Consider the following 27,228-nt stretch of genomic DNA (forward strand, 5'->3'; position numbering starts at 1 on the left):
ATTCAGGGTATTAATTAAAAAGCCAAATATACTACAATTATATATATATATATATATATATATATATATATATATATATATATATATATATATATATATATATTTTTTTTTTTTTTTTTTTTTTTCTTTCTTTTTTTTTTTTTTTTTTTTTTTTTTAAACTTTCCCATTTCGGCCAAGTGCATCCTGAATTTTCATTTCAGTGCACCACTAGTTTCCCCCGGGTACACTGGTTTTCTCATACACTCCTCAAGACATGCTGGTAGGCTACGTGGCTTCTCTCAACATTTCTAAATTGACCCTAGTGTGTGTGTACAAATTGGTAATGCACATGTGTTATCACATTCTGCATGCCAAATCCAAGAGCCCTGGTGATTTACCTCATAAAACAAATTGCCTAGAAAATTCTATGAAAAATAGCTTTCAAGCATATCAGACATGGTGTCCAGGAAATTGGTCTATAGAAAAATCTATCCAATTGCCTTTCACATGAAAAAATACATCAAAAATCTAACAAAATGTGTGCGGTTGGGAAATTCAGCCAGTCCATGCATTGAAACCTTAAAGAGGAAGTAAACCCTGATGAGTTTACTTCCTCTTTCATTCCCTGCAAAGGTAAAGCATAATGAACTACTATGCATCGTATAGTAGTCCATTATGTGTCACTTACCTACCAGCGAAGTCACCGCTGTCCCCTGTTGTTTGGCGCATCCATCTTCTCGGTGGGTCTCGCTGCTCCGCCGCTGTCATTTGGCGAAGCCGCGATGACGTCACTCCCGCGCATGCGCACGGGAGCCGACACTCGCGGCATATCGCCGTTGACCGCGGCGTGCTCAGTGCAGTGGTGCCTGTCTTTCGGCAAATATCTCCTAAACCGTGTAGGTTTAGAAGATATTTCTTGGACCTACAGGTAAGCCTTAATCTAGGCTTACCTGTAGGTCAAAGTTGGTTGTAAGGGTTTACAACCACTTTAAGAGCCCTGTCACACTTCCGCATGCCCGCATGTTTGTTCTTTAAGGTAGCCCATTTATTTTAAGATGCAAAATGTTGCATAGTACAGAACACACCGGATGGGGGATTTATTAAAACAGGAGCAGATAGAATCTGGAGCAGCTGTGCATGGCAACCCATCACCTTCTAATCTTAATTTTCAAAGCTTAAAGGTACTGTACACTTTCAAGCAATTTTGTTGTTTTACCTAGATATTATTATAGTTCTATTTCTTGTGTTGTTTGTTTGCCTTACCTTGTATAGTGGTGGCTCACATTTTGTGCCTGCACTTTTTAGTGTCATAGCTGATCTATTCTCAAATGTTCACGTATTTCTTTAGCTAGCTTGTCCTTATGCGCAAAGGGGAGAGGACAACTTCCTGTTCTGGGTCACACAGCATCCAATGCATGCCTCAACATCCATTCTGTGTTGCATCACAAAAGTGGGAGTGCTAATGTAATGAAACACAACACGAGTGAGCTCTCTGTGTGTCTGAATGTTCTTCCTGCTTGTGTCAGATCTAATTACTCTGTAGCTCTCACCTGCACAAGCACTACACCGAGAAACCCAGAAATTGTGGGATATATAGTTTCTTCACAGGAAGTGTCAGGTCTCGCACTATAGACAGGTCACGTGTTAACCTGTGCAGTGCCACGCTGCATGCCTCATGTTTCAACAAAAACTTAAAATGCTGACACAGGAATGTGAAGATTTACTAAACTACAGGTTGTATGTACAGGGCAATAAATGACACCAAGAAACTTCATGATCAAGTCACATCTTACGCAGGTGGAAAACACAAAGTTGGCGATTGGAATGTGTTTTGTGGAGCACTGTATTGCACGTGCATTGGCGACATTCTAAAGGAATCACACCACAAACAGTACTAGGAGTTACAATGAAATAAACATTTTAGTGAGTTTCAGCAACACAAAGATTTTAAGCCAGCCTTGATGAATATAACAAATTGTAAAATGTAGCAAATATCACACAATGACCATATCCTGCGTTATGCTTTGGTGAATTGATCCCATAGTCTATACAACCCTTAGACCTTTCACACTGAAGGCGTTTTTCATGCACTTTAGCGCTAAAAATAGCACCTGTAAAGCACCTGAAAAACGCCTCTTCTGCAGTCCCAGTGAGAAAGCCTGAGTGCTTTCACAATGGTGCAGTGCGCTGGCAGGACATTAAAAAAAATCCTGCAAGCAGCATCTTCGGGGCGCTTTAGGAGCTGTGTATACACCACTCCTAAAGCACCCCTGCTCATTGAAATCAATGAGCAGTGCATCTGAAGCGCCTGTAAAGCGCCTCGGCAGCGGCGCTTTTTAACCCTTTATTCAGCTGCTAGCAGGGGTTAAAGGCGCCCCACTAGCAGCTGAAAGCGCGTCTTAATGGTAAAGTGCCGCTAAAACTAGCAGCGCTTTACTGCTAACACGGCTGCTCTGTCAGTGTTAAAGGGCTCTAAAATAAAACACGAAGACTACTAATTGTGCTGTTTACCATACAATCAGCTCTCAGGAAATGGAAACTCTTTTATTCAACAAAGAGGAAGAAACTCACTTTGTCAGCTTTAATGTTCTCTTGCTCCGACAACCAGTGATTGAGTGGACAGAAATTTCTCCTGGTATCCCGAGACTTTAACATTTTTACTAAGTTTGTTATCACCTGCAGACAACGAACAGAAATGTCAATAGACTATATTAGTACAGTACTTTATGTGCTATGAATCATAAAAATTATAAAAGTTTTAAAGATGAACTCCAGACCAATTCACAGATGAAATACATATATGGGGCTGTTTTATCTGCCAAATGATGCTTACCTCTATCCATTCACTTGTGAGATGTATACATGTCTGCCAACTGCACAGCCAAGGAGGATGATACTACTTTATCGGTTACAAATATTGAATACACTGCTGACACCTTTATGTTAATTCACAGAAGCTGACTGAGAAGGTCATCTCTATGCTCCCTCTGATCTCTCCTATTAGCATGATCCTTGTCAGCACATTTGCACGCGGTACACCCGATTGCTCCTAGTGCAGCCCCAACCCTCCCAGAGTGATGCTACACAGGGGGTTGTAAGAGGCAGAGACTTGTGCTACTTCTCCCTCTCCCAGTCTAAGCTCTATTGAACAGGGAACTGCAAGAGAATTTTTCCAAGTTGATATCAGGTTCTGCTTGCATTGAGAAAATACATAAAAATTATATATTATTTAAAGTGGTTGTAAACCCTTACAACCAACTTTGACCTACAGGTAAGCCTAGATTAAGGCTTACCTGTAGGTCCAAGAAATATCTCCTAAACCTACACGGTTTAGGAGATATTTGCCGAAAGACAGTAGTCCATTATGCTTTACCTTTGCAGGGAATGAAAGAGGAAGTAAATCCATCAGGGTTTACTTCCTCTTTAATCTATAACTGCATTAAAGTAGAATTCCGGGATAAACGCAACTAATCTTAAATATGCTCCTTCTCTCCTCCTTTTCTGACTAACCTGTGTAAGAAAGATCTGTATACAGTACTTCCCTATTTTTCAAGCAGCTCCCGTCATGTGATTTCTCATGTGACAGCCAGCGGCGGCTGCAGGGAGAGGAAAGAACACGCATCAGCAGCTACCAGTGCCTGGTAGCGATGACGTCATTTACAGGCTCACTATGGCTCATCCGTTGTCAGTGCTCCCTCCTTTCCCCTCTCTCATGCATTAAGGATCATTCTTGATGATGTAAGTCTTTGGGCAGGCACACATATAGAATGGCTCTCATTGATTCCCAACCATCTTAAAGCAAAAAAAACAGGCAAACTATCACTCCGGGTGTCTGACTTTGAAAATCAAAAAATGTCATGGTTGTTGGGGGCGTCTGTTAAAATATCACAATAATCACATTAGGACAATGAAAAGGTTTATGGTGTATATAGGCAAAACCCTTTTTCCTGTTTTTTTTTGAGCTACAGAGAGTTAAATTCTAAAGGCATTTTTTTAAAATGAAAATAAACATTGCATACCTGCCTACTCTGTGCAATGGTAATGGGAGCGGCACCAAACCTCCTCTTCTGGGGTCTCCCTCTTGCCCAACCACCACCCCCCCTCCTCGATTTAAGTTGCTAGCAGCAGGAGCCAGTGGCCCCAGCTGCTGTCCAATCTTTCTGTAAGAAAAGGAAGATAGGGGAGAAGACTTGCAGACGGGTACATGGGCATACAGGACTCAGGTGGGTCACGTAAGTTGATCGATCAACTTGTGTATGACCAGCCTGTTGGATTTATTGCAATCGGCTATTATAGTCGCTAGCAGTAATCACTGTGTTTTCCTGGAGGGGACCGCCACTGAGACAACACAATGGCTCAGTGAGAGGGAATCCTCCAACACTGACAGTAGGTGTTGATGGGGGAAATCAAGCAATTTTCTTTCCTGCAATGAAAGAAAATGGCTCCATCTATGGCCAGCTTAGTGCAGTCATTGTATCTATGATCTGGTAAGCTGCAATATAATAAATGTTTGCTTTAGGGTTTAATACTGCTTTAAGAGCCACCAGTGCCAGGTCCTAGATTTGCAATTATTCTCTTAAACAAATTCATTTAACTTTCCAATACATTTTTGGATAGCAGAAACTAGACCACCAATTGGGAACCCATGGAAAAACACAGGGAGCGAAATATGTATGCACAAAGCATCCTGGTAGGGATCAAACTCATGACCTCAATGCTGAAATATAAAGGAACTAAAACACCAAGCCATAATGTTGCCCTCTAAGTGCGTGACAGACAAATTAATGAAGAATTCAGGAGCTATTAATTCCAGCTATGAGCCACCAGGCACCTTTAGAAGCCAGAGATCATGGGCTTCCAATCACAGCTGAAAGATATCAGTGGCACTCGTCATTTTTGGTGCATGGCGACTTGGCTTCCAGGATCTGTCCAGCTCTGGAAACAGGAAACTGCAACAGATTTGTGAGTCTGAGGTTTCCTTAAATAGGAGCAATCGTTAAGCACATTAACAAAACTGTTCTGCTCTATTTGAGACTTAAATGGAACTCGGGCAGAAGACTTGCATCAAACCCTTGCATATTATGACACATTAACGCCGTTTCCCCCTCTTATGAAAACATTACCATTTAGTCTCAATTCAGCTAATGTTCATTGGGCCTATGCTTGTAAGTGAAATGTGTTGTAAAATCAGACAGAATGGGTTGGATCAAGGCTATTGTAGGCTTGTAGAATGAATAAGCATTGCTTAATTAGCCCATCAGGTTAAGTGCACGCATTAATGGGTCCTTCCTAAAGTCTAGCGTGACATCTCTCTCCAAACATGGCCAAGAAGAAAGTTCCATTAGCAATATTAATACAAGCTTAGTTGATCATTTTCATTCAATTAACTTCTTTCAATTAAATAGATAGCTTGACAAAAGCAGTGATAAAAGACCCGGAGGGACAGCTGATGACTTGAGCTGAACATTACTGAGCGAGAGGTCGCTAGTATTAAACGGACAGTAAATCTAGCATTCAATTTGGAAAATGCATTTCTCCTGCTCCTGTGTCTTTAATGAACAGAATTTTTTTTTAGCTGACTGGATCTGTTTGCTTTGGAGGAAATAAAAAATCAGCTTACTAAATCAAAGTCCTTCGCTCTTTACACTGGAACTATTCAGGGTTGTTTTTTTTTTTTCAAAGTTCCAAGTGCTGACCTTAGTATAAAGAAGAAAGATGTATTCTCCATGTGTCTCCACCAAGTGATTTGCTTTCCATTTGCTCCATTAACCCCAACATTAAACAAATCCTGATGTGCTACAAATTAAGCAGGACTTTAATGTATTCAACAAAAAATTGCAAATAGGGAAAAATAACCAATTTGGTTGCCTTCCAGCTGTTGAGTTAAACATGATATCATAAATACCCAAAGTGTGAAGATTGCGAACATATGTGAGAGTTAATATTTTGATGGTTCAAACATGACATGTTGGGATTTACGCTGAATTATGCATCCTTTATTTCTGCCCATAACTTAGTAGATCCTTCAATTTAGTTCAGCCATCACTGCATAAGAAATACAAGCCATGCAACAAATTTGATCATTGCTTATATAAAGTACATTGTTTAGGGGTTAAATAATAAATTCACAATTGTGACTAATCCAGGAAAACCATCCTGAATTGTCAGGTTGCCATTACTGACCACCTTTTCAATAATGCTATTTACCTGGTTGATTTTCTGACTACTTTTTCTGAATCACTGAGCCATAACTAGCATGCAGATCAGAAGTTCTGACTCCCTCTAAATAAAGTTTCTGCATACTCATTCCATGGCAGGAATGAAGGAAAAGACAGAGAGAATTCTAAAAATGAGGAGAGCAATGAAAGCCTACATATTTCTCTTAAAGTGATAATAAAGTAAATTTTTTGGGTTAAAAACAACTAACACGTTATACTTACCTGCTCCGTGTAGTGGTTTTGCACAGAGCAGCCCTGATCCTCCTCTTCTTGAGTCCCTATTCGGTGCTCCCAGCCCCTCTCTCCTGTTGAGTGCCCCCAGAGCAAGCAGCTTGCTTTGGGGGCACCCGAGCCAAGCCGCTACTCTGTGTTTTTTCAGACATGAAGCCTTGGCCTGGCCCACACCCTCTCTCTACTCATTGACTCACTGACTTTGACAGCAGCAGGAACCAATGGCGCTTCGCTGCCATCTTAGCCAATGAGGAGGGAGAGTCTGGGACAGCCGAGTCTCTTGTGCAACATCGCTGGATAGAGATGGGGCTCAGGTAAGTTTTAGGGGGGTTGTTGCACACGGAAGGCTTTTTATCTTAATGAATAGAATCCATTAAGATTAAAAAAACCTTCTGCCTTCATAACCACTTTAATGGGATAAGTTCACCTTTAGGTACAGGTTTTTAGGGTGGAACATGTAACATGTTCCCACTCCTGCAGCTGCTCAGCGATCCGCTGCATTTGTGTGACTGCAGTACAGGGAGAACTTCCCAGTACCAGCTGTCACTTTTTGAAAAGAGCGTGGCCGTGAGGGGCTCCGCCCACATGGCAGCATCATTCATTCACAGAGATCTGTGAATGTATCAACTACATGTACGGTCAACCTTTGAGGATGTCGGCTTGTACTTGTCAATGAACTAACACAGCGCTGTTTGCGCTCTGGTAGTTGATTGATTCTTCCTGCTTACACCGACAGTCTGCAGGAAACTTGCAGTCCATCAGCGATCTGTTGATCGCTGGTGCAATGCTTTCCAGGCTCCTAAAAAATAAAATAAAAATGTAAATGCACATTTTTTTACCTGCAAAAAAATAAATAAATGTGCGTTTATTTTTTTTAAAGGTGACCTTATCCTTTAACATATGTATTCTTAAACCCATTCCCTCTTGCAATCTTTCAATCAATCTATAAAAACAGGCTGAGGATACAGTAATAAACATTTCCCTTAGACAGCTAGAAGAGAACTCATTGCATGGTTTCTAGCTGTCAGACAGATTTCTCAGTGGCAGCTTTGTTTCTCACTAATAAGTGGGAACCAATCTGTTGGTTGCTGATCAGGTGTCAGCTGTGACATAAGTGATCATATGCAAGCCGAAGACTTCAATGGAAAAAATGGTTTCAACTTGCAGAAGCCACTGAAGCCTAGGGATAGCATTGTTCCGCTGTTTATACCTGTAGCTGTCTGACACAGTTATAGTATTAAAAGAAAATAATACACTCATTTAAAAAAGTTTACTGCCTGTCTAAAATGATAAAAAAAAGAAAAGTTTTTATAAAATAGTGTACCAAAATATAATTTTGTATTAATTAAATGTCAACAAACATGCTAACTAGTATAGGTATCTGAATTTATCTTGCTATTAGCCTTCTGCGATTCTCTGTAGAGCATTTCCCCAAAGGGCAGCAATAGAAACGAATCAGGCTCTGTTACAGGGCACACATGTATAGACAGGGAACACACTGACAAGAGGTGGAAGTAGCATTATGACCTCATCAGTGAGCTGCTTCTATTTCTTGTAACGAACAACAGGCTGGGGGTGTTCTTTGACCAGGGCTGGAAAAAAAAGTCCCCTTGGGCATCAATTTGCTGCCCCTCAGATGCAGCTCTAGGCTCTGTGAGGCTTTAGGCATAACTTAAACATGAGGCCCCACTTACGCTCATAATGGAAAAAAAGGTAATAAAATTTGACTGTATATATTGCATATATTAAGAGCCCAAGGCCCCTTTCACACTGGTAGAATTCAGCTTTTAGCTGCAGATAGATCGAGTTATCTACCGCTGCTAGACTCACACAATGCTTTCCTATGGCCCCATTCACACACTGCATTTAGCAACGTTTTCGTTACATGGGGTTTTGTGTGGTTAGAAAAAATGTATTTGACTACATCCAGGACCGAATCATTGCAGCTATCCGCACCCAACTGCATGTGTTTGCAGTGTATTATTTCTCCTCAGATAGCAGCAGCGACAAGGAAAGAAAAACAACAGGAATGGCAAGAATATTCTAACACAGCCACATGTAAATGCAGCCAATTGCAATGTACACCTGCAAGTGATCGCTGTGCCTGGAGTCTTGGAATTTCAGAATAACAAAACATGCTTTTAACAGCGGCAGAACAGCCGCCCATGTGAAAGAGGCCTTAAAGTGCTGGTGTCAGTCCACTCTCAGTGCAGAATGTCTTTGTGCTGGTGTCAGTGTCCTCTATCTCAGTGCTGGTGTCATTGCACTCTTAGTGCAACTCTGTCAGTATCTCAGCACTATTGTCAGTGTTCTCTATCTCCGTGTGCTCCATCTCAGTGCTGGTGTCATGGCACTCTCTTAGTGCACTGTCTTGGTGCTAGAGTCAGTGTCTTCCATCTCAGTGGGTGTCAGTGCTCTGTCTCTCTCAGTGCTCATGTCAGTGCTCCGTCTCTTCCAGTGCTGGTGTCAGTGCACTCTTTTAGTGCTGGCGTCAATGCTCTGCCTCTCTCAGTGCACACTGTGTCAGTGCTCTGTCTCTCTCAGTGCTTGTGTGAGTGCTCTGTCTCTCTCAGTGCTGGTGTCAGTGCACATTCTCTTAGTGCTGATGCCAGTGCTCTGTCTCTCTCTGTGCTGGTGTCAATGTCCTCCATCACAGTGCTGGTGTCAGTGCTGTCTCTTTCAATGCTGGTGTCGGTGCTCTGTCTCTTAGTGCTGCTGTCCGTGTCCTCTATCTCAGTGCTCTGCCTCTATCAGTGCTGTATTCACATAGAGCTCCTTTTCCTCGGCCTCACAGAAGAGAAGGGGCTGTGTGAGTTCCACCATCTCAGAGGTCTCATCATCCTCGTAGGGGAGCAGTAGATCCTTGCAGACAAGCCTCTGGTGTCCTCTGGCTCTCGTAGGGCTCCTGCACTGCAGCACCTGTATGCTTAAATTTTGCACTGGAGCTGGAATGGATGCAGCCGAAAGGGGGGACAGGACTCTGGCTGGGGAGGACACTGGGCTGAGTGGCGCTGCATGGCACAGGAGAGAGGGACCCAGAGGAGCCGGCTGAGCACACAGGCGGAGAATCCAAGATCAAAGAGCAGCCCGTGTGGTAGAGCGGGGAGCTCTGCTACCCAGCCCCAGAGGCAGCTCTTTAATTAGGCAGCCACAAGGCAAGGCGAGTGCCTAATTAAAGAGCCACCTTTCTCAAATCCCTGCCAGGGTCCAATGGACCCATCGGAACCCATGGCAGGCTTGGCCCTGGCTTCGACTTAGGATTCTTGACTTGTATTAAGCCCAGAGTTCAACCTGAAAGAGTAAATATACGTTTAAAGTATATTTGCTTGCATGGGTAAAGCAGAGGTTTGTTTTAAGAATTGCACTGACTATAGCCTTAGTTACCTTGAAAAGCTGGATCCACCTTTTTTGTTCTGTTTGTATACGTTGCTGCATCTCCAGATTGGTTGTTACTCCAACACTTCGAAAAGCAGCCATATATTCCTCTCGCACTTCTGGCTTTGTTTCTGGATATGCCAGTTTGATGATCCCTAAACAAGCATCTCTTAGGCAGCGAGACAATACTATCAGTTCCTCTAATGTGAAAGGCATCATTGAGGACTGCTGCTGACCGACAGCTGCCAAAAAAAAAAAGAGAAAAGAATAATATTATATATATCATTACTGCTCAGAACGTGAAATATGGGATAACTTGCAGACATGTGCTTATAATATCAACAATATTACATCACTATGTAAATAGTTGTAACTGTAAACATAAATGACACTTAGGTCTCATGCACACTGGAGCACCTTTAAAAGCTTTTCTCTTGGCAGGACAACCCAAGCAGTGCTCTCAGCCATTGGTTAAGAGCACTGATCGGAAGCCATTCGGCAGACATTCCTGAACGGCTGGCTTCTGTCGAACCGGCTGCCATATACATGGGTCAAATGTTGACTGTTTTTTAACGAACCGGCTGATGCCGCCCGATATTTGGACCCTGTGCACAGCATTCTGAGACTCTACTACTTACAAAGGCTCTACTACTTACAAAGAACAGACCGAGGCTCCATGCACACTGGAGCAAAAAAAAAAAAAAGCACGTTGATTCTACAGGCGTTTGACATGTTTTTTTCACCTGCCTGTAGAAGCATGTCTATTGTATTCTATGGGTCTTTGCACATTATGACTGCAGGCATTTTCTGACAGGGACCTTCAGAGGCAAGAAAAAGAAAGCCTTTTTTGGAGACGTTTAGGATCTGTAAAAACATTAATCGCTCCTAAACTCCTGTTATCTCTTGTGAATGTCAAATTTCAATGTTTTTTTATTTTTATTTGGGAGTTAACTTTTGCAGAGGGGGGGTGCTGTTAAAGTGTTTGGAAAGCTTTGTTTTATTTTTATTTTTTTTAAATAACAAACATGTCTTTCTTACCTCCACTGTGCAGTCATCGGTTCTGGGGTCCCCTGGCAGCGCTATCAGCTCCTCCCTGCATTATATAAACCCCTAGGAAAAGCGATCTCCTGGGGGGCTACCTTGCGGGTGCACTCCCGAGTCCAGTATTTGCATCCATAGACGCAGAATGTAAGATTTGGCCCTGCATCATTGGATTTGATTGACAGCAGGGGGAACCAATGGCTGCGCTGCTATCAATCTATCCAATCAAGAGCCGAGAAACCCATGCAGAGGGGGGGGCTAGGGGGCCGGTCACTGTCAGAAGTTTTTTCACCTTAATGCATAGGATACATTAAGGTGAAAAACACGAAGGTTTACAACCCCTTTAAGTGCAAAAAACTGTAAACTCAAATGCTCATAAACTCACCTAAACTTTTTACAATAGGCTCTCAATTGGTGTTTTTTATGCCACATTTTTCAAGCTAAAACACTGACGTTTTTTTCTGCTCCTAGTGTGCATGGAACCTTACAAAAGCAGAGAGCGTAGACATGACCTTAACAGATAAAGGCTGAGACAGGTCCTAGGTCAGGCTGTATTGTAATCTGCAGGTCCAAAAGCAGGCTATGCTGTTTGCAAGGGAAGCCTGGATCACAAGATTGACTAAACAGAATCATAAAACCTTTGCCAGATTAACCAGTTTACATATACTGTGTATTTTGCAGTTTTCTTTGAACTTATCTTTTAGCTAATACTGAAGTGAAACTAAAGGCAAAACTTTTTTCTTCACTTTGGATATAGTAAGGTAACTCTTGTCAGGTCTGTGTCTTATCGGGGAGATTTCCATTCACTTCCTGTCCAATAGCAAAAGGAATTGAGGAGAAATCCCTCCAAAATGAGAGAAATCTCTGGTCACCATAACTAGTGTTCTAAATGAAAGATCATAACTTTTCCTGGAGAACACTAAAAATATGGGATTTTCTTTCATTTTTGGTGATAATGGTGAAATGCAAAGGATGAATGTCTCTAATAGGAACACAAACAGAAATAAAAACCTGATAGAGAACACCTATCTAAAAAAACAAAAATGCCTTCAGTTATACTTTAATATACAATAATAACTCAAAATGTATATTTTAAATATTAAAAATTTAAATATCATTAAAAACACGTTCTAGTTTTCCAAAAAAAAAATAAAAAATTGAAAAAAAAATAAAAAAAAACTCTCACCTTCCATGGGATCCCCAAAGAATTCATTATCATGTATGGAGATAAGGGAATGACTAAATAATGAACTGAAGAGATAAAAGAGAGGGATAATTCGGTTGGAGTCTTCAAATGACATCGGAGAGCCTCTAGATATCACTTGCAGTAGCGGAACCATGGACCTATTTGGAAATACAAACACTAATTAAAAGCAATGCTTGACGACCATCAAAGTTATTTATGCAGAAACTTTCCTTCACATTAGCCTCTCAGGCAAAGATTGCTAGGGGTTCCATTAGCATTGGCTGCGTAATGTCAAGCCCCCGTCATCACTGGCCCACAAAGCCAGATGTGTTGGACCAGTGTCAATCAATGCAAGGGGTCCTACAAAGACCACCACTGTAACGGGCCATCATTTCACTGAACTTCCATCTAAAAAGGACCCTGCTACGCTGACCACCAGGGATGGGCTGAACACCCCCGTTGTGTTCGCAGCAGAACTCCCGAACAGGGGAAGTGTTCTAAACCAAATAGCAAACCCCATTGAAGTCTATGTCAAAGTGCAGGGTGAGCAGTTGGTGGGAGGCCTCTCAGCAGGTGGAAGTTTTTTCATTTTTTTCTATTTTTCGGGTCAATCGGGTGTCGTGATACCCATTCGCATGGGGGGGGGGGGCCTGATCTGGGGACTCCCTTGTTACTTCCAGACTCTGGTAAGCCCCCCACCCACGGTCCCCGACAACCACAGGCCAAGGTTGTCACGAAGAGGCCCTTGTCCCCATCAACATGGGGAAAAGGCGATTTGGGGTGCAGGGGCGCAGAGTCCCCCCTGCGCCAAAGCACCCACCCCCCTATGTTGAGGGCATGTGGCCTGGTATGATTCGGAGGGGGGGGGGGGGGGTGGTCGCTCGTCCCCTACCTTTTCATGACCTGCCAGGCTGCATGCTTGGATAAGGGTCCAGTATAGATTTTGTGGGGGCTGTGTTTTTTTTTATTATTTATTTTTACGGCCACTTTTTTTTATTTATTATTATTCAGCTGTCAGCGGGGAAACCCATTGACAGCTGATGACTCATCGGTTGTTAAGGATGCAGTGGGCCAGCTTCCTTAACAGCCAGCTTACACTACACCCTGATTGGGCAAAGCTTTGTCGAATCAGAGCACAGAATGCACTGTGCAGCACTCAGTGAATTGCAGGGTGTTCGTCGAGGCAAACACCCCGCTAATTTGGGTGTTTGGCGAAAGGCCAAATGTTCGGCCTGAACTAATGCTCAGGCTGAACCGATTGCCCATCCCTACTGACCACCAGTGCAAGGGGGTACTATACAAATCACCAATGTCCGGTCGCCATTTTCTTCCCTGACCACCAATGTAAGGGGACACTATATTGATCACGAATGTAGGGAGGCACTTCTACACAGCCCATCACCTGAAGGCTAAAATAAAAAAATAAAAATAAAAGTCAAACTTTTCTCTGGCCTGGTTCAGACTAGAATGCAGCACATGAAAATCCATGTACCATGTGCGTTTCCCGCTCCATGTTCAAAATGCGCTACCCTTGCCATCTGCAGGGGATGTCAGTGCAATATTAACAACAACTCAAATGCAGGTCGAAAACGCAGTGCGTTTGACTGCTACAGATCGCATTGGTACCAAGCTGATTGCACTAATTTGGTGTGATTTGAGCCCATTAAATAGATGGGTTCAAATTGCACTGCACTGAATCGCCTGTGAATGTTACAAGAATGCGGTGCACATTCCTGTGCAATTCATAGACAATTTATAGTGTGAACCTAGCGCCTTTAGGTTAAAAAAGTAAGAAAGGCTGGACTACTTTATCTACATGCTCAAAATATCATTCAGCATACCATCAGTATAAAAAACGATTTTGGATACCTTGGAGAAAAATAGATGACAAAATATTTTCCCATCTACACTACATAATTTAAATAGATTTTAGAAGATTTCAAAATTACCACATAGCTGTACAATCTATTTCAAACATTTTGAATATTGTAGGCATACATACCCTGTAATCATTTTTGTTGTCATAGAAGATATTAAGTACCAAAGGTGTCTTAAAAATCTAGCATTAAAGGCGAGGCTGTATAGAAGTCTGAAAGGAAAAAAATATAAACAGCACGTCAGGAAACAGGACTTCCTACATCCTACTGCACATAATCTAATCTTGTAGTTTCACAATGTAGTCACCTGTGTGTGAAATTAGAGCCATTCTCCGAATCTAGTAAAGCCAATCTTTCAGGTGCTAGTGCTATCCAGCAAACACTGCAACCATGCTAGTGGCAATAAATACAGACAGCAAGCAGCCCAAGGGGGAGTGTGTCTGGGAATTCCTCTCATGTAACACAATATAAAATACAAAATATCGATTTCTGGAGCAGTAACTCTTTATGGTATGCCCCGCTCCAGCCCAAGTATTACAATCGGCTTTCTCCCATCCAGTACGATATTGCTGATTAGACTGCATAGCCACTTGTCAATCTTCCTGGCCAGGCCTGCACATACCCATGCCCTGTGTACTTTTCATTTGTACATATCCTATAATGTTTTAGGCACAAGCTCCAAAAAGGAAATCCATAGAAATCAATGGGAGATATGATATAGGGGGATGTTTAGCTTTTGTGGTAGATGCGTTTGTAAAGGGAGTTCACATCAGACAGGGACTATATTTAAGGGATCAGCAGCCCACTGTTATTAAAAAGGAAAGTCCTTACACAAAACGGATTGCCCACGCAGGGGTTCCTCTCCAGCAAACACAAATAATGAATAATAACGGCCAACTAGCTCTTGGGTTCACTTCAGCCTCAGTTGCAGTGGGCCCGCTACTGGCCTCCAATATGGTTCTCCAGCCCTCCAGGGTTTTGCATGCTCTTTCGGAAACATCCAAACTTCCTACAGTCCCTTTGGACCTGTTAGCCACCTCAGCTGTCTCAGCCTCCTAGACCCACTCTTGGTCTCCCAGGCCTGTGTAGCTGTCCCAACTTTCCCAGTCCTTTGGGCCAGATGCCCCCCACACAAGGGATGAAGTCTCAATTAAAACAACCAGTTGCAGCTTACAGGGGTCTGTCTTCAAGCGGCAGAAACTCCACTGAGCTATGCTCAGATCTGGCTTTTTAGCAATCCTGCCCACCTCTGCACTCACACAGGCTGTAGGCAACTAGTAAAGTCCGTACACAGTACTGAAGGTTCTGTCCCACCCAAGATGCTTTGGAACCTTCAAACTCCAGGTCCTGATGTGAAAGTAACAAATAGAGAGAAAACTTTAAGTGGTTGCAAACTCTCACATATACTCAGTGAAGTGATTGGCCTCTGGTGATACACAGAGATGAAACAAATCCTCCTACATAAGTTGTACCTGTTTATCTACAGTCTTCATTCCCCTATGTCCATTCAGAAGTCCAGAATTTACACAAAATCTCGGAGTTCTGAAAAGCAGGGGGTGGAGATCTGAAGTTACATCAGTGAGGAGAGCTCTGATAGCTGATTGGAAGGAAGGGACACAAGCCCCTTCACACATCACACAGGAACAGAGCCGAGGCTGTCAATCTGCTGGAGGTTTCTATCCTGCCACCATTTTTCTATTGGTGTCAGGAAAACTCATCAGCAGTGACTCATGCTTATAGCTTATAGCATAGGAACGGGACAGTGGTTAGAACTGACATTAAGGGCTCATTTAGACTTGCTTCAAAACACGGCTTCAGACACACATTAAAGCTCTCTGAATGCCAGTCAAAGCCCGTCACTAAAAAAAAATGGTTAGCTTACAGTCCCATTTACACCTTGCGTTTGCTTTGCTTCAAAAATTACACCCCATGTCGCTTTAGTGGTACTTCAAAGCCTCCATAGAAGTCTATGACAAAGCTCGCTTGAAGCACCTGAAACTTTTGAGAGGCTTTTATTTAACTTTAGCTTTCGCTTTGGAGAAATTGCAGATATGAGAGATTAACACAAACATAGCTTCATTAAAGCTTCACAAAAGCACCACGGGAGCATCTCAGAAGAATCAAAAAATCATGTTGAAGCGATAGACGCTTTAATGTGTGTTGAAGTGTAAATGAGCCCCTAGTGCTCTGGATTGAGACAAGCACACACTACTGAGGGATATGTTTTGTTCATATTTTAAGTCTGATGTTTACAACCACTTTAAGACACAGTTTTCTCCGCTCACAAGAACACCTGCTGAAGCTTCTTAAACTGAATCTTTGAGAGTCCTGTGCCATTTCTATCCTAATAACCTAAACAAACGTAGTAGCAGGGCCTCACACTGTCACAGAGTGCACAGCATAAGTGAGTGCCTGGCTGGGAGCAACTGTGGATCAGGTAAGCAAGATTCTCTTGGATCATGTACAGGTGAGTACAAGATTGGGGACAGGGGGGCATACTGTATTGGGCCCCTTTCATAAGGGTGTTTCTATCAGGTTTGAAAATCAGTATTTTCAAGGCCAATGCATTCCTATATACAGCCTCCAGATCCAATCAGCCCCTTTAAAAAAAAAAAAAAAACACCACGGAAGAGGACTCCATCCACTTTCTTTAAGCGGAGCAGATCGAGGGTAGTTGGGTGTAATCGAACAGCGGAGTCCATTTACTCCCAGCCGCCCATAGCGCAGAGTGGGCAATGTATGTGTCCATTTTGCAGAAACTGAGTGGACACAAATATGTCTTCCTCTCACTCTGCTTAACTCAGAAGGGGAGCAACTCACAGATCCCCTGCTGATCAGAATGGAACCCGCCCCGCGTGAAAGGGGTCTTAGCATAATTGCATTTTTAATTAATGTGCAACTAAAGGCTCCTGTAAACAAGTACCAAATCCAGTTACCACATGTGATGCCTAAGCCTCATAAAATAAACAAAAAAAAAATTAATTTTCTTTACCTTTTCTGACCGAGACATATTTTGATTAAATTTGCCCCTCACATGCTCCCCCGTTCCAGACACTGCAGCTCACAGTGGTAGGGTTTCAGCAACAGTGAAAGCATTGTCATACACTGGGCAGGACTAGCCCAGGTGATGACTGACAAGCTTCATGTTTGTTAATAAGCCGTGACAATGTCACGTCCTCTACAGCATCTTCTCATCCCATGGCAGTATAATCAAGCACAGGTCACTTAAAGCACTTTTTTTTTTTAAGTCAGCAGCTACAAATACTGCAGCTGCTGACTTTTAAAATATGGACACTTACCTGCCCAAGGCGCCCGCGATGTCGGCACCCAAAGCCAATCTGTCCCTCGGCTCTCGGATGCTGCTGTCTCCATCTTCGGTAAGGGAACCGGGAAGTGAAGCCATGCGCAGCACTCGTTCCCACTGGTCCCTGCTGTCTCCCGGGAGCCAAGACAGCAGAGGGGACATGAAGTGACGTAGATACCCGCGGGTGGCGCGGGGATCTATGCCCGGAAGTGGAAGTAAAATACCTGTATTGGACAGGTATCTGCTCCCCCTTCCCCTCTGAAAGGTGCCAATTTCGATTCCGAAAAGTGGAAGTTCCATTTTTGGGTGGAACTCCGCTTTAAGAGTGACAACTCAGCTCTGAATTCAGGAGCAGTGAAGCATTATTGCCGCCCTGCCATGGGAACTTGAATTAGGTGAACTTCGCTGGCAGGATCAATAGGTATTTGTGGGACTTTCCAGGGAAACACAGGAGAAAACTTTAATTGTGAAAGCACTTATAATTAAGTCCTGCAGCCAATTTCTGGCAGGCCATAGCTCTACTTTAAGCAGAATGTCTGTGCCTGCATTATTACAGGTGCAGCCATGGTGAAGAATTACCTTCAGTACTCCGACACAAAGCAATGTCCAGAGTTTGGACAGTATGTAGCTTCCTGCTGTCAGAGATTTCTTTAGAACAGGGGTCTCCAAACTATGGCGCTCCAGTTGTTCAGGAACTACAGTTCCCATCATGCCTGGTCATGTCTGTGAATGTCAGAGTTTTATAATGCCTCAAGGGACATGTAGTTATGGAACTACACAACAGCTGGTGGGCCGTAGTTTGGAGATCCCTGCTTTAGGCTACTAATGACTACTTGTCAGGGGCAGCATGAATGTGAAAAAAGGTAAGTAACTTCTGTATTATTTCAATATGCTCTCCATCACTGACCTTGCTTTATGTGTGACAGATTTATTTTACATAAAACAACTTTATTTGTTCAATGCATTATATGCATTGCAGTTTATTACCAGTACCCAGCTGTACTATTGACTCACCTAAAAATCAGTTTCCAGGTAATGATCTGCTTTGTTACAAAGCTTAATTACAAGCCACTAATAGCTTGATTCATTGTGGAGTGAAAGGCCCGCTGCTATATACGGTACTTAGGAAGCAAAGTCTGAAATGCCCACAATACTGCAGTTTTATTTCTCCTGAAGGATTCTCATGATGGTGACTCTTAAATGATCCACACCAGCAACACAAAGCTGAAGTCCATGAAACGCTTGATGAGTCGCACTAGGACATGGAGTAGTATTGAAGATGGCCCTCGCCTTACTATTTCTGCAGGATCTTCATTTGTACGAAGAGCAGCGTTTTGTGAGATTCCCTTTTTAACACCCCTAGCTATTCTTGCTTAATAACTGAAGGCCTATACAGGCATGCCCCACTTTTAAGTACACAATGGGGTTTATTTACTAAAGATGGAAAGTGCAAAATCAGGCTCACTTCTGCATAGAAACCAATGAGCTTCTAACTCCAGCTTGTTCAATTAAGCTTTGGTAATAAAACCTGGAAGCTCATTGGTTTCTATGCAGAAGTGAGCTTGATTTTGCTTTCCAGCTTTAGTAAATAAACCCCTTTGTGTACTTAAAAGTAGGGTATGACTGTATAGGCATGGCTTCCAAGGGTTATTTAATAAAAAAGCAGTCTGACTTCATCAAAATAAAATGATGTTCAAGCAGGCCAACACCACCGTCACGACAACAGCTACTCAGTAGCTAAATCAAGGTTGGAACATTCCATTTACTGCCTACTGACCATATCACTAGGTGCCTGGACATGAGATGCAGCCAGTGCAATATGTGATATCTGATCTGGTAATAATGTGACACTGTACAAGCTTGAAGAAAAAGAAAGAAAAAAAAAAAAAAGATCAATAGATTATCTTGGGGCTGTCCGATGAAATTATCTGTTGTATTGGAACTATAATGCTAGGTTGTTCATTAATGGTTGGTGCAGAGATAACTGTGGGGATGCAGTTTAGAATCAATGCATATTTTTCATACAGATATAATGAAACAAGTTTGAAAATAAATAAATATAAATATGGAATAGTACGGCTTTTGCATTTTATCAGGCAAAGCCAAAATACGCCAGATCACTCTGCTTCCTGGCTCACCCCATGGTGCAGTCTACAGGATGCATTACAATCAGAGAGATATCTGAAGGAGGATAAAACGCACAACACAAATGGCAAAAAGCTGCAACCCTACCCCGCGCAATATGGATATCGATAAATTATTTAGAACTAAAATTAAAGTGGTTCTAAAAGTTATTTTATATATTTCTTTAAAATAATAAACGCATTCTACTTACCTGCTCTGCGCAATGGCTTTGCACAGAGCAGTGCCGATCCATTCAGCCCCCTACAAATGTATCCCAATCACAGGCAGTGAGACATTGCCGGATCTCTGCAGCCACTCATCGGGGCAATGTCTCACTGCCTGCGATTAGCGCAGCGCTGCGCCGACTTCCTGGCGGGTTCTGCATATGGAGTGTACGAACACACCGAAGCTCATCCTAATTTAGCAGTAGGAATGCCAGTGCCGTACTTGATGGGAAATGGGGTTTGAGTACACTGGTGCAAATGGTCACAATTCGCATGCACTGCTTTTACACCTTAACTGGAAAATGCTGAAAAATTGCAAACGGGGAGAAGGCCAAGCTGGAAATTAAAAGCTATGTTAACAGTATTTAGGACTATCCTTTAAAACATAGACAATGGTGTATAACAGAAATCTAACTGGTTGTGATTGTATAGTGACAGTGTAATAAACAGGATAAAAGTCAGTTCTGTCTATGGAGCACTTCTTTCATTGTAGGCATAGACAGATTTCTCTTCTGCCAACACTTGCTCATCGAGTTAGGCCCCCTTTGTGGATAAAGTCATTTATGGGTAACAAATGAAACAGGAGAGCAATTTCACAAATGGAGCGGCTGAATCTGACCTTCCGACACCCTGGAACATCCTGAACACTGACAAAGGAAACAGCCGAGTGACCTGCTGCGCTTTCCACACTCCACAAAGCTCCTTGGCAGAACGCCTCCTCACCACATCTGTAGGAAGACTTGTCAACTTCGCAGGCACAGAGAACAATTACAAAGTGCCTTGTGTTTAAGTGAAATTGATAAACATTAGGTGTAATAAAACAAGCCATTTCCTCTACTGCCGCCCGCTGATGCGTTTTATCACTTTCAAATACAGAAGTGCTTTTTGAAGGATATTGGCATTTTTATGAATTTCATTTTCTAATGTGGCACATTGATTTTTTTTAATCTACATACAATTACTAAGAAAAATAAAAATAAATGAACGGTCCAGGTAATAATGATTTTATTTTAACTCAATAAGCTTTATTTATGAAAGTGTCAAATATGTCCACAGAGTTAAAGTGGAATTTTACACATAACTTGATAAAAATTATGTTCTTTAGCAAGCTGGGTCAGAGGTTGTGACATCGCCAGTTTGCGTCTCTGCCAATCAGAGTAAGTTTTGTATTCATTGCTAGAATACAGTCGCTTTCTATGAATGGCTGAGCGCCACTCAGACTCTTGTGTTCCGGGTATGAGACCAGAAGTCTCGGCTCGAACCGGGAACGCACTGTGGTATGCAGCATGTAGCCTTAGCTACATAAAGTTTATACCACACATCCAGCAGCCTCACATGTTAGTGAGAGACATCATTTGTGGTAGTCATACCAGCTTTGATATTAATGTAAGCAGAACTTTAACAAACATAACCATACATCATGCTAGGTAATTAACATTAATCTACAGCAATCAATAAATCTAATTATACCAAATGGATAGCTATGCAAGTCCAGTTAACATGACTAGAACGTTATAAAGTGATCGCACTCATAATCTGCAACATAAGACAAGTGCTCCACTAGTGCTTAAAGCGGGAGTCCGCCGGGAGTCTGGGTTTTTTTTTTTTTTTTTAAAGCCAGCAGCTACAAATACTGCAGCTGCTGACTTTTAAAATAGTGACACTTACCTGTCCAGCGCGCCCGCGATGTCGGCACCCGAAGCCGATCTCTCGATCGTCTCTCGGGTGCTGCCGCCGCCATCTTGGGTATGGGAATCAGGAAGTGGAGCCTTTCGGCTTCATTTTCCGGTTCCCTACTGCGCATGCCCAAGTCGCGCTGCGCAATAAGGATGGACCTGCTGCCTCTGGGATCTGTGTGTTTCCCAGCAGGCAGCGGGGGACTTTCGGAAAGGGGCGTAATCTACGCCCCTTTCCGCAGAGAGCTATCCCGGAAGTGGGTGCAGATACCTGTACTGTACAGGTACCTGCACCCCCCTCCCCCCTGAAAGGTGCCAATTGTGGCGCCGGAGGGGGGGAGGAATCCAATGAGCGGAAGATCCACTTTAGGGTGGACCTCCGCTTTAATTCAAGTGCCCACATGGACACTCTTACCCAAGATGTGGACCACCTTTCTCTAGTGTGGTCATGTGCACTTAATGGGCAATCCACCCCTGCGTGGTAGCCTTCTCAAAGGTTTAATCACTGGACCGCCTACTTCTAGTGTGGTCTCTTGCACTTATTAGGGGATCCACCACTGGATATAAATCCTTATTTAGCAGGCACCTCACTGGGTTAATTTGTGGGGAAAAAACAGTGGAGGGATACCACAGCATAAAACCGTAAAATGTATTTAAAGGCAAGTATAAAACAAAAAGGTAAATTCACTCCCATTTTAAGGTGCCTAAAACTTGGCATACAGCAAATACTGCAATTCGCTGGCTCATAGGTCCCGCTATGTAGAGTGATGTACTGTTACCTTTGTACTATTGTCTTGATGATATTAAACTGCCTTTTTCCAACCAAAATAAAATATAAAAAAAACAAAAAAAAACAAAAAACACATTTTTAATTTGGTTTATGATCTTGTGTTCAGATAAGTTGATTGCAGCATCCCCATTCTTTAATTCTATTCTATAATTACACTATTTGTTAATTTTTTTTTTTTATTTCAATGAGTGCAAAGTTGCATGCCGTTTATAGTAAAGAGAACCTGTTGCCCGAAGGGGCAAATTACATTTGCTTTAAACAGCAATTGGGGGGAAAAAAAAAAACACACACGAAACACTTTTGCCCTCCTTATCAAAAATATTAAATTAATGCAAAAAAATGCAGCAAGGTCAGCAAAGATGGCCTTCATTTTCTGTGGCAGCAGCCTCCCAATGTGTCAACACTGCTCCGATAGTGAAGTCTGCATCTGAAGTCTGAACACCTCTATTTTATGTTGATGAGAAGTACTAAGGGGTGCTTTACAAGGTTTTACCCCTTTAGCTTGCTAAAGACATTCCACTGAAACGACTCAATGGGTTGATTAGTATTTGCCTAAAAACTGTAAAATGAAGTGTGAAATTCCATCCATGCAATTATTAAATGGCTCATTAGGATTTCATTTAAAGAAAGGCTCAATAAACTTTAATGGCTGATGGCAAATTCCCTAAATTTGTGTCCATAAACACTTTCCTGCTACAATCACTGAAGATAATGAATTTAAGACAAAATAGACTCCACTTTACACATTTACAGGAAATGTCAAAAACACAGTCACCCCTATAAAGCAGAACAGGGCAACTGCCACCCACATTCCATGACATGGCTATACAAAACCCAGCGCCTCAGCAAAGACAATTCGTCCTTTTCAACGCTGATAGTATTTTGCTGATAAGCCACAAACACAAAAAAATTAAAATACAATGGCAAATCTCTTGGAAAACACAATCAAGGGGCAATTACAAGGAAGAAATCCTAAATATATTGACACTTTTATCCTCTGAAAGGAAGGTCACCCAATGCTTTGTTGACACATGAAAGCTGGGAATCAGAAAGAACGTTTCTCACATAATGTATACTATGGTATGTTCAACATCACACCTTGGTGTCAGTGTTCCCAGATTATTTAACAGATTAGCACTGGATAAAAGCCAGGGATTATCGGTGTTAAATTCTTAGGCAAAAATAACAAATATGATCAACAAGTCAAAGAAAAACTGCAGCAGTGGCAAGAACCTTTAGCTGATCGAAATAATGAATAGGTTAAAAAAAAAAAATCATCCATAGACATGAAAGAGCAGTCACTGCTGTTGGCCGCACCAGACATCAAGCTCACGGCCGCCCACCCTGCTAGCCACCTGCCCTTGAGTATATCTGCAGTCAAATGTTTTCGTTTTGTTTAAAATGCCAATTTTTTCCAGGTTTTTTCACCATCTGTATCCCATTGGGGTAAAATGGAACAGAAAGCAAGAATAAATCTCTACACTAAATACATACAAAGTGTGGAGAAATCCCCTTATGAATTTTTTATTTTTTTTTTATCAAAAAAAGTTTTCCAGAATAAAAGCAGTGGTCACCACGACAGAAAAGAGAGTAAACCTCCCAAGCAGGGATAGACAGAAAGAACACCATGACAAGAGTTACAACCTTACCATTCTATTCAAATCATAAATGTAAAAAATTCAGTTGGTTATACACCTAAGGCTTAATGTACATGGGATGTTTTTACAACCTCTCCCTAACGATTTAACTTGACAGATAGTATTCCACATTTAAAATGTCAGTTTTGCCACGTTTACATGCCGCGTTTACATGCCGCGTTTAGCTGCTATTTGCTTTTAGAAAAAAAAATATATATCTTTCAAAATAGCCAAAAATGAAAAACACCTGTAAATGAAACGCGGCTAAACATGAGTTACTGCGTTTAGCTGCGTTTAGAAGCGCTTGGCGCTTGAAATGCCTCTAAACTCAGCTTCTGAACCCATTTTTTTGTGTTCCAGGACTTAACCTGCCAATTAACAATAACCTACATTGTAACTGATCGTGCTACAAGTTCAGCTCAATAAGAGATGAGCAGAGAGAAAAAAGAAAGAGGGGAAAGTCAAATAAAAAAAGGGAGCAGAGAAGGGGGAGGAAAAGGGTTGGAGGAGCTGTGGCCCCGTGTCATAATGCCCATACCGCTGAAATATGGTTACTCAATATGTGTCCTAGGGTCATTAGTTAGATAGGCAATCCATGGGTCCCATATTCTGTGGAATATCCCCATCTTGTCCTGTGATAATGCTGACAACCGCTCATTAATCATCAACCATGACATCTCATGTTTAAGCTGTGCAATCGGCAGGGCGGCGGACCTCCAGTTTCATGCTATGGTGATCTTGGCAGATATAAATATAAAAGTAAGGAGTCTCTTCTGGAACTTGGAGGCCTCCACCACCCTGCCACCCAAGAGGACTTGTTTAGCTGATTTCGTCAGGTTCAAGCCAGTGACCGTGTAGACAAAGTTATACACTCTAATCCAGAACCTTCTAACTTTAGGGCATGACCACCAAATATGGTAGGTGGATCCCACCTGGCCACATCCCCTAAAACATTGGGATGTAGCCCCTGGTACAAAGGTGGCCAATCTGGTCGGGACAATGTACCACCTTAACAAAACCTTATAGTTCGCCTCTATCACAGAGGTGTTAATAAGTGATCGATATGCCATCTCAGAGAGTGCATGCCAGTCGTCTAGTGCAAAAGTTTCCCGAAGGTTCTGTTCCCATTGGATCATCCATTTACTAATTAGATGACTTTTGAAGGCAATTGGTTCCACGATTTTAGTTAGGGGTATCACAGTAAAGAGGGCTGAATACAAATGCACGCCACACTTTTCACATATTTGTAAAAAAATTATAAAAAACATTTATAATTTTCCTTCCACTTCACAATTATGTGTCACTCTGTGTTAATCTATCACATAGTAACCCAATAAAATACATTTACGTTTTTGGTTGTAACATGACAAAATATGGAAAATTTCACAGGGTATGAATACTTTTTCAAGGCACTCTAGATTGCTCAAATTCCACATTTTGGTACAGCAACTCTTGGGCCGGCCATAGACAGTTCGAATCTCGGCCAGTTTAACAGTAACTGGCTGAATATTGAACCATTAATGGGCAGGCTGAATGTACTAAGTTGAACGATTGATCAACTTGGGTACAACCAGCCTGCCATATTCTCTTCGTGATTATCGCTAGAGGGTGCTATAGCCGCTAGCAATGCTCACTGTCTTTTCCCGGGAGGGGCAGCTTAACGGCCCTGCCGCACCCCCCCCCCCCCCCAAACCAGGAGAAGACAATTGCCAATTCCCCTGTCAGCACTGTCTGTGTTGATGGGGAATCGTACAAATTTATTTCTTGAAACCCATGGTTGCAGGAAGGAAATTTGCACCATGTATGGTCGGCCTTAATCTATAGACAAGCAGTTCGTAGGAGATTTGATTTTCTTCATCACTTGATTCCCAAATCAAAAGTCAGTGTTGATGGGGGGATGCCTCTCGCAGCACTATTGTGTTCTGCTGGCGGGAGGGCACAGGGAGCCTTCCTGCCCACCAGAAGCCCATTATTACTGCTAGCAACTATAGCCATCGGCAGTAATTGTATGCAAATAATTTGTCAGGCTCATTGTACCCAAATCAATTGATTTCCTTGGGTATGCCCATAGATGAATCACATATCAGCCGGTCCCTCTATGATCCAGCTATGACCAGCTTAACTCCTCTTCTTTTTCATTTCAAGTAAATAATTGGATTCCAAGCAGAAGCAATGTGCTGTCATTAAATACTTGACAAAGGGCGTAGTGCAAGCTGTCTCACATCCACTCAAGGGTACAGAATATTTACAGACATAAAACCATTGACAAGAGCAATGTGCACAGATAGATGCAGATGTTTAAAGATGGGGTAACCAGCACTGAAGACAAACCACGCAGTGGAAGACCACCAACCGCGACCACTGGTACAAATTGTCAGCAAGTGGAACTCAATGACAGCACATTGCTTCTGCTTGGAATACATTAATTACCTGGAATGAAAAAGAATAGTTATTACACAAGAAGAGTTACTCTACCAACATGTGAAATTTAAATGACCTATCTTAGTTTAAAAAAAAAAAAGTTATGCCACCCTTTGATTACTTTTGGTATGGCCCTCATATACTTATAGGTTGTCTTCCACACAGACTGATACAGGGAAGTTTTTGCATCTCAATGACCAAAATCTCCTTTTGAATAAAATCAAAATGGAGGGTCTGATAAAGACTAAGTTCACCTTTTACAAAAAAAAAAAAATAATAATAAACGCTTATCTTTTTTGCAGGTAATAACACATGCATTTATTTTTATCTTTTTATTCTGTAGTCTGTAAGGTGTTGCACTCGGGATCAGCAGATTGTGGGGTGCAATGCCAGGATCCTGCACACTTCTCAGTACACTGTCTGCCCATACCTCCAATAGGGGCAGACAGTTACTGAATGGCAGGAGGAATCAATGGACTACGAGAGTGCTCACCAGCACCCTCGCAGTTCATTGAGAACTACAAGCCATCAGCTGCACAGGCCAAAAGTACTTGTAGTTCAATCATTCACAGAACTTTGTAAATGAATGACGAGGCTATGTAGGTGGAGCCGCACATTTTTTTTAAATTCTGACAGCGGGTGCAGGGAGAAGAACTCCCACTAACTGTCATAGGGAAGGGGGAATCGAGAGCAAGAGAAGGCAGAAGCTAGAACAAGTTGCATGTTCCACCACGGGTTGCAGGAAAGAAATTATCTTGAATCCCCCTGCAACACAGACAGTGTGGGAATCCCTCCTGCCTGGGCCATGGTCTTCTCCCAGGGGGAAGCCATCCCCATTAGCAGAAGACAGTGATTATCGCTAGAGGCTATAGCCGTCGCTAGCTATAATCACAAGAGAATCCAGCAGGCTGGTTGTACCCAAGTGGATCGATCAACTTGGTACATTCAGTCTGTCCATTAACGGTTGGAATGATTTGAACCGTGCATGGCAGGGCTTTACTCTAAAGATCAACTCTACTCAAAACTAGTCATTTCAGGTTGGTTAAAGATCTCACTGGCTTTCTATACATTTTAGAGATTTCACTTATGTGTCTCCTTCCTCAATCCATATTAAAAGGTGTCAGTCTATCTCAGCTGGACTTTA

At 42.3% G+C, this 27,228-nt stretch overlaps 1 protein-coding gene across 1 annotated transcript in view; it reads right to left on the reverse strand.

Annotated features, from left to right (window-relative positions):
* Positions 1 to 27,228, reverse strand: part of UBE3C (ubiquitin protein ligase E3C) — a 177,323-nt gene that overhangs the window by 76,839 nt on the left and 73,256 nt on the right. Inside the window, exons 12-15 of the mRNA XM_077491145.1 lie at positions 14,034 to 14,120; positions 12,032 to 12,189; positions 9,814 to 10,046; positions 2,552 to 2,656 (exon numbers count right to left, since the gene is read on the reverse strand). Of these exons, the coding sequence (XP_077347271.1) occupies positions 2,552 to 2,656; positions 9,814 to 10,046; positions 12,032 to 12,189; positions 14,034 to 14,120 (583 nt within the window). The remainder of the gene's footprint in view (positions 1 to 2,551; positions 2,657 to 9,813; positions 10,047 to 12,031; positions 12,190 to 14,033; positions 14,121 to 27,228) is intronic.

Source organism: Lithobates pipiens, unplaced genomic scaffold (assembly GCF_037356315.1).
Source record: "Lithobates pipiens isolate NorthernLeopardFrog02 unplaced genomic scaffold, aLitPip1_a1.2 Scaffold_19, whole genome shotgun sequence".
Classification (NCBI taxonomy): Eukaryota; Metazoa; Chordata; class Amphibia; order Anura; family Ranidae; genus Lithobates; species Lithobates pipiens.